The sequence below is a fragment of the Cherax quadricarinatus genome, chromosome 36 (genome assembly GCF_038502225.1).
Source record: "Cherax quadricarinatus isolate ZL_2023a chromosome 36, ASM3850222v1, whole genome shotgun sequence".
Lineage (NCBI taxonomy): Eukaryota > Metazoa > Arthropoda > Malacostraca > Decapoda > Parastacidae > Cherax > Cherax quadricarinatus.
The window spans coordinates 6,447,022-6,461,606 of record NC_091327.1 but is presented as its reverse complement, the minus strand read 5'-3'; the positions used below and the strand labels follow the sequence as shown (position 1 = coordinate 6,461,606).

At 39.3% G+C, this 14,585-nt stretch overlaps 1 protein-coding gene across 2 annotated transcripts in view; it reads right to left on the bottom strand.

The window, feature by feature from the left end:
• The window catches only part of LOC128691314 (DNA-dependent protein kinase catalytic subunit), a 1,096,584-nt gene that overhangs the window by 758,159 nt on the left and 323,840 nt on the right, over positions 1-14,585 (bottom strand). For both annotated transcript variants that reach the window (XM_070091676.1, XM_070091677.1), the window contains exon 16: positions 3,254-3,360. In XM_070091676.1, the coding sequence (XP_069947777.1) occupies positions 3,254-3,360 (107 nt within the window). The remainder of the gene's footprint in view (positions 1-3,253; positions 3,361-14,585) is intronic.

The following is a 14,585-nucleotide window of genomic DNA, read 5'->3' as shown; positions in this document are numbered from 1 at the left end:
ACTAACCCTGATGAGCCTATGTCTGTTGTTAAATCTATTGTGGCACTGGGGAGTTCCATGGGGTTAGATGTGAGTTTGGAGGATGTGGAAGAGTTGGTGAAGACCACAACGAAGAGCTCACCACTGAGGAGCTGCAAGAGGTTCAGCAGGAACAGCAACAGATCGCAGCTCAGAATCTTGCTGCAGAGGAGGAGGAGGAAGAGAGATGGAAGAAGGTGCCTTCTTTAGAAATTAAGGAGATTTTTGCAATGTGAGGTAAGATGGAAAGATTTATGGAGAAACATCACCCTGACAAGGCTGTTGCAAGCCGTGTTGGCAACATGTACAGTGACAAAGTCTTGGCCCATTTTAGGGAAGTGTTAAAGAGACGCCAGAAACAGAGCTCTCTGGACAGTTATTTTGCGAGACAAGACTCCAGTGACTCTAAAGCTGGTCCTAGTGGTATTAAGAAACAGAGAAGAGAAGTAACCCCAGAAAAGGACTTGGTACCTGAGGTCTTGATGGAAGGGGATTCCCCTTCCAAACAGTAAGTAATCCAATCTCTCTCCTCCTCCAGTCTTCCATACACTAAGAAGAATCGCCAATAAAGGTAAGTGCTATGCTGTTAATGTTTCATTCATCATTTCCCATTGTACTGTTTATGTACTACATCTATATTTCATGTAAAAAATTTTTTTGTTTAAATACTTCTGGGTGTCAGGAACGGATTAATTGTATTTACATTATTCCTTATGGGGAAAATCAATTCGAAAATCGTAGATTTCGATAATAGTAGCTCCTCCAGGAACGGATTAAATATGAAAAAAGAGGGACCACTGTATATACGATGGTATATGCGCTCTGGTAGTGTGCCATATGCTATTCCAAGGGGAAGAAGTACATCTTGGAGTACATCCCATTGCTGTACATCAGGAACAGATAGTGAAAATGAAGATGATAGTGTTGCAATTGGGATGGAAAATGTACATGGTGGTGGTAGTGGAGGTGCCGGCCGTGAGGCACCAGCAGTGGGCCATGCTGCCACCCATGCCCCTGCCTCAGCTGATCTACAACAAAGGCCACTATCCCCCGCCCACCCACCACAGCAGCCTCCACAACCACAACCTCCACAACCACAACCACCTGTCAATATCCAGTACCCACCAGCAGACCACACCTGGGATTGGCAGGAAGCTGCCAATTTTGTTCCAAATCCTCATCAGTTTGATGAAAGCCAAAGTGGAATACGGCCATCTTGTACACTTGAGAACAATGGAATGTTTCGAGTTATTCTTTGACAAACCCCTGATGGAAATTATTGTCAGGGAAAGCAACAGATACTTCGCGTACACCATGGCAAACACAATACTTTCACCAAACTCACACCTACACCAATGGAAGGAGACAACTGTGGCTGAGATGTATCTTTTGTTTGCCACAATAATGCTTATGCCACATGTATATAAGCACAGTGTGAAATCATACTTGTCAACAGACTGCCTGATTGTAACCACAGGTTTCAGTGATATAATGCGAGTGAATCGATTTGTGCTAGTATTACGTATGCTTCACTTTTCAGACAAAACCAGACCTGACAGAAACAACAGGTTATATAAGATTAGCAATGTGTTAGTGTATCTGAAACAGAAATTCAATATGTATTTTCATCCTTTCAGGAAGCTTGTTATTGATGAGTCTTTGATTCTGTTCAAAGGAAGACTCTCATTCAAGCAGTATATACCAGGGAAGAGGAAACGCTTTGGTATAAAGTTGTTTGTGCTTTGTGATTATTACAGTGGTCTTGTACTGGATATAATTGTGTACACTGGAAGTAATACATAGCGAGATACCAGGAAGTTACTGGGTATCTCCGGTGATGTGGTTAGAACAATGATGGAACCATATCTTGGTAAGGGACATATATTATATAGTGATAACTGGCACACAAGCCCTTTACTCAGTGATTTCTTGCAAGTGAACATGACAGATGTGTGTGGCACAGTGCGTGCAAATCGTAAACATATGCCCAGGTTCGATGCTGGCACTCGTAGAGGTGAGGTGCAGGAGTTTGCTGCCAATGACATCATGGCATTTCGGTGGCATGACAAACAAGATGTCACATTGTTGTCATCATTTCACTCCAATGAAATGGCAGACACTGGCAGCCAGCATAGAGAAAGCAGTGAACCCATTCTAAAACCTGCAGCTGTGATTGATTACACCCTCAATATGCGCTCAGTGGACAAATGTGACATGCAGATTGGGTTTGCTGATTGTGTTCGCAAGAGTTATAAGTGGTACATAAAACTCATTTTCTATATTCTGGACATTTCCATGCTCAATGCTTATAATATGTATAAGATGAGGACCAGAAACAAACCACCATATGGTGAATTTTGTTTGTCTGTCATCAGACAAATAATAATCAAGTACCAAGGAACAGCACCTGCAATAGAAAACTGCCCACGAAATTATCAACTACCTTCTCGTCTGAAGCATGGTGATCACTTCCTAACAAAACTGCCTGCTATTGCTTGCAAGAAAAAGGCTCAGAAGAGGTGTTACGTCTGTGCACATACAAAAAACGCCCACAACAATGCAGAGACACTCGTTTTAAGTGTGAAGAGTGTAAAACACCACTGTGCATGACACCATGTTTCAAAAACTTCCACAGGCTGCAGAACTTCTAAAAACATGTCCTGTGACTGTATATGTGCATATAAAATATAGAAAAATAGTAATAAACAACATTTTACATTGTTCATTTGTTTAAATAAGTTTTGTAAACAAAATAGTGACAACAGTGTTTGTGCTGTTATTGAGTAGTATAGAAAAAGAAATAACTTACAAAATAGTGCTAATATTGGTCATAAAAGTTACTTGAAAAAAAAAATTAAAAAATAATAGAAAATAGTACCGAAAACAGAAAATAAATGAATACCGGGTGACCGGCAGCCGGCAATGTTACTATATGCCATTAATTTTCTGTCAACTTCACACCTCCATATCTCGGTAAATATTAATGGTAAAAATTTTTGTTTAGCCTATAATGTTTAGAAAAAAAAAAAAAATCTTTTCATAAGAAATTTTTTTTTTTTTTCAAATTTTTACCGACCCTGAGAACAGGTTTGGGAGAGGGTCTGCCGACCCTGAAAGGGTTAACAACCAGTTCGCTTACTGACCTACTCTTAGGAATGAAACCCCAGTGTTAAGTGAGGAGAGGCTGTATTAAAACGAAGCTGACAGACTGCTTTCCCTCAATAAATCGACTTACCCGTTTACTGCTAAGCATCTTCTTCCGGTCAACCTTCCGTCGCTGATTTGCCAAAGCCATTTTGACTGTAATGACCCTTGTCTGAACCTCTGCATCTCCTCCCATCTCTGAAAAAAAAAAAAATTAATATTAAAATTATTTGAAATGTTTGTAAATGAAATTATAAGTGATGATTGACATAATAAAAAGAAAAAAAAAAAAAAAATACTGGCACTAAAGCAACATTTTTTTTGTGTTCATTAGTCACATCCCCAGATGCCTCTTATATTACACTTACAGTGGGCCCTTGGTTATCGGCCATAATCCGTTTCAAAAGGTCGGCCTAAATCTAAAAAGGCCAAAAACAAAACTAATATTTCCCATAAGAATTGATGTAAATACACAATTAACCCTTAAACGGTCCAAACGCATATATACGTTCTCTCCCGTAGTGCCCCAAACGTATATATACGTTTCCTTTGTCATTCATTCAACATTGGCACAATAAGCCTGAGTCGCCTAGACATGAGAGAATGGGTATGCGCACTCACTGTGCACCATATTAAAAAAATTGGGGATGCCTGGGTATCATGAGCTCTTTTTTTCCTATTAACCCTTTCAGGGTCCAGAGGCCAAATTTCAAAGTGTGCACCAGTGTCCAAGAATTTTCAAAAAATAATTTTATTTTTTCTTATGAAATGGTAGAGAATCTTTTTCTGAAGGTAATAAAACAAAAAGTATGAAATTTGATGGAAAATTTATGAAATTATGCTATTGCGAATTTTGATGCGTCAGCGATGTTTACGCTTCCACGATTTTGCCGACTTTGACTCCCATTTTAGGCCAATTACATTATTCCAGTCAACCAAATTCTTAGCTATTTCACTATTATTACTTTTATTCTATCAATTGAGCACAAGAAATCGCCAAATCAACTACAAAATAGTGATCGGAAATTGGTAATTTGGCCAATTTAATGCAAAGTTCAAAATACTCCAATTTCAAAATAGGGTCCAGAATAAACAATGCAGGCATTCCTGGCACTAAACTAACATTTCCTCTGTTCATTAGTTACATTTTCAGGCTTTACTAATGAATTCCATTTTGATTTTTTATTCACATAATGAATTTTTATTCAAACCAAAAAAGAGAAGATTTACTGTTATGCAATATTGTAATACAGGTACCATCTGACTTACGACCGAGTTCGGTTCCGAGAAACCGGTCGTAAGTCGAAATGGATGTTAAGTCGAACTTTACTACTGAATATCAACATCACATTTTCGTAATGACTATTTTGTTGCTTTATTTTGGTATTTCATGTTTTACTTTACTTTTTATGTTGTTAGAACTGTATTTTATACTGTAAGTTTTAGGATAAACACTGTGTACAACACAAATAGTTGTTTATTTCCCAGATATTAGGCATAAAAAACACGGTCGTAAGTCGGGTGGTCGTATGTCGAGCAAGTCTTAAGTCAGATGGTAGGTGTAATTGTATAAATAATATCACCACATTTGTGAATGTATATTAGACCCACCAGCAGGTGTGTATTCGACGTGTGAGGTCATTTGTTTACTCTTGAACAACAGCAAAAATTTAACATTTCTGCTACTTTGAGCTCAGTTTCAAGCCATTTAAAGTACTAAAACCAATCAAATTCATCTCTATTTCTGTAATACATCTTCCATTCTATCAAATGAGACCAAGAAATCACAAATACAGCTTTAAAAACATACAAAAAAACACTGCAAAGTTGCTGTTTTAATAAAAAATTATGGTCTCAGTTTTTTTCTCTCATTATGCACTATGTGCTGCAAGATTTGTTTTATGTGGTGCACACATACCACATAGATGTTTTCTCTCGTATCTAGGCCAAAATTTACCGCTCACAGCTTATCAGAGTGAGCTGAGCTCATGACGTAGATCTACGGTTTGGACCCTCAATGTAAAGCCGTAGATCTACGGCACAGACCCCTGAAAGGGTTAAAAAAATTAGTTTTTTTTTTTCCTCAAAAAATTTGGGGCACTACGTGAAAGAACGTATATATGTTTGGACCGTTTTAGGGTTAATCCATTTCAGACATCCAAAAATATTAACAAAAAATACATTTTTTTGAAGATTAACTTTAGTTTTACATACACAAGCCAATCAGAACTAAATAAAATAACTAATGAAATGGATAAATGAACATTTAACATTACTCTTACCTTCATTGAAAACTTCTGTTGGCGCTAATATCAACTCTACGGCTTATTTATCTAACACAATTCATCTAATGTGACATAATAAACAATAATAATAACATAGAAACATGATATATACTCTAGAATGAATAAAATATATCATTACGTATGTGACTAGTGGTGGTGGTGTTGGGTTTATCAGGGCCACTGACAGCATAAGCCGTACAGTGGTGGTGGCGGCGGTGGCAGTGGCCACCACCACTAGACGCACGACTAGCCACACTGAAACACCACCAGTCACACTGAAACACCACTAGCCACACTGAAACAATGTATGTAATTTATAAACATGAAATATAGTACAAAAACATGATAGAGAATGTAAAGAAATAAAATGGTTATTGTGGAAAATGTGAAGAAATAAAGTGGTTATTGAGATGATGACAGAGGTTTAGGGTGGTGGAAGATACGTAGGGGGACATATGTTGTCAGTGGCCCTATATACATCAAACAACATTGGAAAATTTTCTTGTTGTCCTTTTTCTATCGCTTAACTTGCTTGCTACTGTTAATGCTACACTTTATCGCTGGCTGGCGCTACAGCCTTTATTGACCCATGCTGCTTTAGTATCGTACATATCGTAGAATTATTGAATCACTGAAGAAGGCACATTCTCCCCTTTCTTTCAATCCTTTACCAAAGGGCTGGCACTAGGAACTTTGAAGATAGAGACACTTATGCAACATATGGGAATCTTTACTGAAGAAATGTTTCACCACACAGTGGCTTCATCAGTCCAATACAAATCAGAAAGGAAAGGAGTAAGGAGAGGAGGAGTTTGAAGAAATCAGTCCCTCAGCCTGGAGTCGATGGGTTCAGTCCATCAATCTTGATGTACTGAACACATCGACTCCAGGCTGAGGGACTGATTACCTCGAACTACTCCTCTCCTTACACATTTCTGCTTTGTACTGGACTGACGAAGCCACTGTGTGGCAAAACGTTTCTTCAATAAAGATTGCCATATGTTGCATAAGTGTCTCAATCTTCAACTTGTAGTTTTAAACCGTTTATCGCACTAAGAACTTTCTTTGGGCCCATGGAGACTTATGTAGCAGCCACACTCAATAAACAACCACAAAAAACAATAGATTATAACGAAATGTTTGGATGAATGCACAGAGTGTTGCTCACTCACCGAGACACAGCCAGATTCCCTCACGCATGCGACGGGCAGACATGTCCAATACGACCAAATTCCGAGCTGCCGGCTGAAATCCAGGATAGAATTTCAGCCAAAAAAGTGGCTGATATCCAGCTTGGCCAATACCCAGAATGGCTGATATCTGAGGGACCACTGTACTTTCCATTTGAAATCTTATTCACGCAAAAATATTAGATTTACTCGTATCTCTCAAATAATTAAATATAACCAAGAAAGATTCCTCATGGTTTAGAGCATCCCAATAATTGAAGCAGACCTAATAAAAACCCATAAAACAGACTGGGAGTTGGAGGGGGCTTCAAATGCCCTTTAGGCAAAACAGCAAAAATTAAAAACAGTGGAACCTCAACTTACGAGTGTCCCAACATACAAATTTTTGGATATGAGCCGTCGCTTGGTCAATTTTTTTGCTCTGACTTACGAGCCAACAACCAAGTTACGAGCCAGCTTCCCCCGATTTCCCCTCAACTCACAACCCGCACACCTCGCTTGTTTATCTATGATTTCATGCTTTAATTCCATGGAAATCATCCTCTTTTTCATCTCAGCACTGTCCTTTACATTTAATTTCTTAGGACCCATGGTTAGAAACAAGAAATTTGGCCAAATAACTGTCAAAAATGGAAGGAAAGCATGACAAAATATCCTCCCACAGTGAGGTAAACAGTGTGCTGCACGAACTAGAGGTGGTGTTCCGAACATCTGCATTATTATTATTATTATTATTATTATTATTATTATTATTATTATTAATAGTAGTAGTAGTAGTATGTACATAATATAATAATAATAATAATTATTACATAGGTACAGTTAGAGTAAGAGGTACATGGGACAAAAGGAAAATGACAGCAACAAGTGAGAGAGAGGTGAAAATGTATAAACTATGGGAGGAAGAAGTTCAGGTGAGATATAAGCAACCACTGGCAGAAAGGTGGGCTAGTGTAAGTATGAGTAGAGGGGGGATGAGGTTGAAGAGGGTTGGAATAGTTTTAAAAATGCAGTATTAGAATGTGGGGCAGAAGTTTGTGGCTATAGGAGGATGGGTGCAGGAGAAAAGAGGAGTGATTGGTGGAATGATGAAAGGGTGTGATAAAGGAGAAAAAAGTAGCTTATGAGAGGTTTTTACAAAGCATAAGTGTTATAAGAAGAGCAGAGTAAATGGAGAGTAAAAGAAAGGTGAAGAGAGTGGTGAGAGAGTGCAAAAGGAGAGTGGATTAAAGAGTGGGAGAGAAACTGTCAAGAAATTTTGATGAAAATAAGAAAAAATTTTGTAGTGAGATAAACAAGTTAAGAAAGCCAAGGGAACGAATAGATTTGTCAGTTAAAAACAGAGTAGGGGAGTTAGTAGATGGGGAGATGGATGTATTGGGTAGATGGCAGAAATATTTTGAGGAACTTTTAAATATCGACAAAGAAAGGGAGGCGGTAATTTCATGCACTGGCCAGGGAGGTATACCATCTTTCAGGAGTGAAGAAGAGCAGGATGTAAGTGTGGGGGAGGTACGCGAGGCATTACATAGAATGAAACGGGGTAAAGCAGCTGGAACTGATGGGATCATGGCAGAAATGTTATAAGCAGGGGGGGATATAGTGTTGGAGTGGTTGGTATCTTTGTTTAATAAATGTATGAAAGAGGGGAAGGTACCTAGGGATTGGCAGAGAGCATGTATAATTCCTTTATATAAAGGGAAGGGGGACAAAAGAGATTGTAAAAATTATAGAGGAGTAGGTTTACCGAGTAAACCAGGAAAAGTGTATGGTAGGGTTATTACTGAAATGTAAGATTGTGGATGAGAAAGGAGGTTTTAGAGTGGGTAGGAGATAAGTAGATCAAGTATTTACATTGAAGCATATATGTGAACAGTATTTAGATAAAGGTAGGGAAGTTTTTATTGCATTTATGGATTTAGAAAAGGCATATGATAGAGTGGATAGGAGAGCAATGTGGCAGATGTTACAAGCATATGGAATAGGTGGTAAGTTACTAAATGCTGTAAAGAGTTTTTATGAGGATAGTGAGGCTCAGGTTAGGGTGTGTAGAAGAGAGGGAGACTACTTCCCAGTAAAAGTAGGTCTTAGACAGGGATGTTTAATGTCACCATGGTTATTTAATATATTTATAGATGGGGTTGTAAAAGAAGTAAATGCTAGGGTGTTTGGGAGAGGGGTGGGATTAAATTATGGGGAATCAAATACAAAATGGGAATTGACAGTTACTTTTTGCTGATGATACTGTGCTTATGGGAGATTCTATAGAAAAATTGCAAAGGTTAGTGGATGAGTTTGGGAGTGTGTGTAAAGATAGAACGTTGAAAATGAGCATAGAAAAGAGTAAGGTGATGAGGGCATCAAATGCTTTAGATAAAGAAAAATTGGATATCAAATTGGGGAGGAGGAGTATGGAAGAAGTGAATGTTTTCAGATACACCTACCATTCGACTTACGACCTGCTCGACTTACGACCTACTCGACTTACGACGACTCGACTTACGACCGTGTTTTTTATGCCAAATTTCTGGGAAATAAGCAAGTGTTTGTGCTGTACACAGTGTTTATCCTAAACCTTACAGTATAAAATACAGTGGACCCCCGCATAACGATGGCATCGCATAGCGATTTTTCCGCATAACGATTACTTTTATCACAAAATTTTTGCCCCGCATACCGATTAAAAACCCGCATACCGATTTTCGTCCGAGACGCGTCCAATGTGCCCTCAGCCAGCCTCACATGTGCCGCTCCGTCCCATTGTTTACCAGCCAGCCTCCGCGGTAACATCCAAGCATACACTCGGAATATTTCGTATTATTACAGTATTTTCGGTGCTGTTTCTGGAAAATAAGTGACCATGGGCCCCAAGAAAGCTTCTAGTGCCAACCCTACACCTCAAAGGGTAAGAATTACTATAGAGATGAAGAAAGAGATAATTGATAAGTATGAAAGTGGAGTGCGTATAGCCGACCTAGTCAAGCTGTACAAGAAACCCCAATCAACCATCGCTACTATTGTGGGCACCAGAAAGACAATCAAGGAAGCTGTTCTTGCCAAAGGTTCAACTGTGTTTTCGAAACAAAGATCGCAATTGATGGAAGATGTTGAGAGACTCTTATTGGTGTGGATAAATGAAAAACAGATAGCAGGAGATAGCGTCTCTCAAGCGATCATATGTGAAAAGGCTAGGAAGTTGCATGACGATTTAATTAAAAAAATGCCTGCAACTAGTGATGATGTGAGTGAATTTAAGGCCAGCAAAGGTTGGTTTGAGAGATTTAAGAAGCGTAGTGGCATCCATAGTGTGATAAGGCATGGTGAGGCTGCCAGTTCGGACCACAAAGCGGCTGAAAAATATGTGCAGGAATTCAAGGAGTACATAGAAACTGAAGGACTGAAACCTGAACAAGTGTTTAATTGTGATGAAACAGGCCTGTTCTGGAAGAAAATGCCAAGCAGGACCTACATTACTCAGGAGGAAAAGGCACTCCCAGGACATAAGCCTATGAAAGACAGGCTTACTTTGTTGATGTGTGCCAATGCTACTGGTGATTGCAAAGTGAAGCCTTTATTAGTGTATCACTCTGAAACTCCCAGAGCGTTCAGGCAAAAGAATGTCCTCAAGGATAATTTGTGTGTGCTGTGGAGGGCAAACAGTAAGGCATGGGTCACTAGGGAATTTTTCTATAACTGGTTACACCATGCATTTGCCCCCAATGTGAAAAATTACCTAACTGAAAAGAAATTAGAACTTAAGTGCCTCCTGGTGTTAGACAATGCCCCTGGTCATCCTACAGACGTGTCAGAGCGACTTTATGGGGACATGAGCTTCATTAAGGTGAAGTTTTTGCCTCCTAATACCACTCCTCTCCTGCAGCCCATGGACCAGCAGGTTATTTCCAACTTCAAGAAACTGTACACAAAAGCTCTGTTTGAAAGGTGCTTTGTAATGACCTCAGAAACTCAACTGACTCTAAGAGAGTTTTGGAGAGATCACTTTAATATCCTCAATTGTGTAAACCTTATAGGTAAGGCTTGGGAGGAAGTGACAAAGAGGACCTTGAACTCTGCTTGGAAGAAACTGTGGCCAGAATGTGTAGACAAAAGGGATTTTGAAGGGTTTGAGGCTAACCCTGAGAATCCTGTGCCAGTTGAGGAATCCATTGTGGCATTGGGAAAGTCCTTGGGGTTGGAGGTTAGTGGGGAGGATGTGGAAGAGTTGGTGGAGGAGGACAATGAAGAACTAACCACTGATGAGCTGCTAGATCAACTTCAACAGCAAGAGGCCACACCTGAGGAAATTGCTTCGGAGGAGGGGAGAGAGAAATTGAAGAAGTTGCCTACTTCAAAGATTAAGGAAATCTGTGCAAAGTGGCTTGAAGTGCAAACCTTCATGGATGAAAATCACCCTCACACAGCTATTGCAAGCCGTGCTGGTGATTATTACACTGACAATGTTGTGAATCACTTTAGGCAAGTCATAAAGGAACGAGAGGTACAGGCCACTATGGACAGATATCTTGTGCGAAAGAAGTCCAGTGACTCTGAAGCTGGCCCTAGTGGCATTAAAAGAAGAAGGGAAGTAACCCCAGAAAAGGACTTACTACCTCAAGTCCTAATGGAAGGGGATTCCCCTTCTAAACACTAACACACTCTCTCCCCTCCTCCCATCCCATCAATCATCACCAGATCTTCAATAAAAGTAAGTGTCATTTAATTGTGCATGCCTTTTTCAGTTTGTGTGTATTAAAATTAACATTTCATGTGGTAAAAAAATTTTTTTTTCATACTTTTGGGCGTCTTGCACGGATTAATTTTATTTCCATTATTTCTTATGGGGAAAATTGATTCGCATAACGATTATTTCGCATAATGATGAGCCCTCTTGCACGGATTAAAATCGTTAACCGGGGGTCCACTGTACAGTACTAACAGCATAAAATGTAAAGTAAAACATGAAATACCAAAATAAAACAATAAAGTCATTACAAAAATGTAATGTTGATATTCAGTAGTAAAGTTCGACTTACATCCATTTCGACTTACGACTGGTTTCTCGGAACCGAACTCAGTCGTAAGTCGGATGGTAGGTGTACTTGGGAGTTGACGTGTCAGTGGATGGATTTATGAAGGATGAGGTTAATCATAGAATTGATGAAGGAAAAAAGACGAGTGGTGCATTGAGGTATATGTGGAGACAAAAAAACGTTATCTATGGAGGCAAACAAGGGAAAGTATTAAAGTATAGTAGTACCAACACTCTTATATGGGTGTCAAGCTTGGGTTGTAAATGCTGCAGCGAGGAGGTGGTTGGAGGCAGTGGAGATGACTTGTCTAAGGGCAATGTGTGGTGTAAATATTATGCAGAAAATTTGGAGTGTGGAAATTAGGAGAAGGTGTGGAGTTTATAAAAGTATTAGTCAGAGGGCTGAAGAGGGGTTGAGGTGGTTTTTCATTTAGAGAGAATGGATCAAAGTAGAATGACATAGAGAGCATATAAATCTGTAGGGGAAGGAAAGTGGGGTAGGGGTCGTCCTAGAAAAGGTTGGAGGGAGGAGGTAAAGGTTTTGTGGGCGAGGGGCTTGGACTTCCAGAAAGCGTGCGTGAGCGTGTTAGATAGAAGTGAATGGACACAAATGGTAATTGGGACCTGACGAGCCGCTGGAGTGTGAGCAGGGTAATATTTAATGAAGGGATTCAGGTTATTTTTATATAGCCGGACTTGAGTCCTGGAAATGGGATGTACAATGCCTGCACTCTAAAGGAGGGGTTCGAGATATTAGCAGTATGGAGGGATATGTTGTGTATCTTTATACATATATGCTTCTAAACTGTTGTCTTCTGAGCACATCTGCAAAAACAGTGATTATGTGTGTGTGAGGGAAAAGTTCAATAGATAGGAGTAGAGAGGGAATATATATATATATATATATATTAACCCTTTCAGGGTCCAAGGCCCAAATCTTGAGTCACGCACCAGTGTCCAAGAATTTTCAAAAAAAAAATTTGTTATTTTTTCTTATGAAATCGTAGAGAATCTTTTTGTGAAGGTAATAAAACAAAAAGTACGAAATTTAGTGGAAAATTGACGAAATTATGCTCTCGCGAATTTTGATCTGTCAGCGATATTTACGAATCGGCGATTTTGCCGACTTTGACTCCCATTTTAGGCCAATTACATTATTCCAATCAAGCAAATTCTTAGCTATTTCACTAGTATTACTTCTATTCTATCGATTGAGCACAAGAAATCGCCAAGTCAACTGTTTCAACTACAAAATAAAGTGATCGGAAATTGTTAATTTGGCCAATTTAACACAAAGTTCAAAATATTCCAATTTCAAAATAGGGTCCAGAATGAACAATGTAGGCATTCCTGGCACTAAACTAACATTTCCTCTGTTCATTAGTTATGTTTTGAGGCTTTACAAATAAATTCCATTTTGATTTTTTATTCACATGATGAATTTTTATTCACACCAAAAAATAGAAGATTTACTGTTATGCAATACTGTAATAATTGTATAAATATCATCACCATATTTGTGAATGTATATTAGACCCACCAGCTGATGTGTATTAGACGTGTGAGGTCGTTTGTTTACTCTTGAATATCGGCAAAAATTTAACATTTCCGCTACTTTGAGCTCAGTTTCATGCCATTTCCAATGCTAAAACCAATCAAAATCATCTCTTATTTCTGTAATATGTCTTCCATTCTATCAAATGAGACCAAGAAATCGCAAATACAACTATAAAAAACATACGAAAAAACACTGCAAAGTTGCCGTTTTAATCGAAAAATCATGATTTAATTTTTTTTCTCTCATTATACACAGTGTGCTGCAGGATCTGTTTTATGTGGTGCACACATACCACATAGATGTATTCTCTCATATCTAGGCCCAAATGTACCACTCACAGTTTATCACAGTGAGCTGAGCTCATGGCGTAGATCTACGGTTTGGACCCTGAACGTAAAGCCGTAGATCTACGGGACGGACCCTGAAAGGGTTAACAATAGTTTCATTGCCGGCTACTCGTTAAGGTAGGGTCAGTCTAGCTCCCGATATTCCCGCCTTTTCTCCCCCAACCCCTAAATTGATAATTTGTCTGCCGGCTACTAGTTAAGGTAGGGTAAGTCAAGCTCCCGTTTTTCCCGCCTTTTCTCCCCCTCCCTGAAAGTGATAGTTTGACTGCCGGCTGCTTGTTAAGGTAGGGTCAGTCTAGCTCCCGCTATCCCTTCCCCTCCCTCTTCCCCCCGCCCCCGAAAGGTGACGTGTGGGGCTCTGGTTAAACAGTAAATCACTAGACTCACAGCTCCCAACTCAACTGTAAGTACATGCCTGCCTTGTATTCTAGTGGATTTATTGGTTGAAAGCTTCACTTTTGACCAATAATAAACTTAGTCCTTTCAGTCTTGCTCTAGGTTGACTGTTGTAATAATCACCACATCTTTTGAATATTGTACACTACCATGAAGAGTGATTATTTAAGCAGTGGGTAACCTGTCTATCTTTCCAGCTTGGATGTCAGAGGGGGTCACCTGGCAATCAACGAGTAGAACAGGAGAAGGACTAATGTCCAGAGACTTCTCCAGGTTGTATTGAAGTACCTGTGCACCTGTATGAAATTGCAGAACGTAACTCCACAGCATTGCAGCGGTAAAGAACCTGCTTTCCTGTCTTCGGGATAGAATACTCACTGGTATACTGTGAAGAACTAGCCAGTGGATGGTCACCAACACCTGCGACCCCCCCCCCCCTTATCATCAGCAACGGCTACAGTTTCAACAACAGTGTCACCAACACCAGACACCATTGTAGATATTAGTTTTGAGTTCAAATGTTATTTTATTCATTTCATTTTTCATTTTTCTTTCAAATAGGATATACCTTTCATGTTTTGTTGTTTTATGTTTGATTTAATAAATAGTGTTTATCTT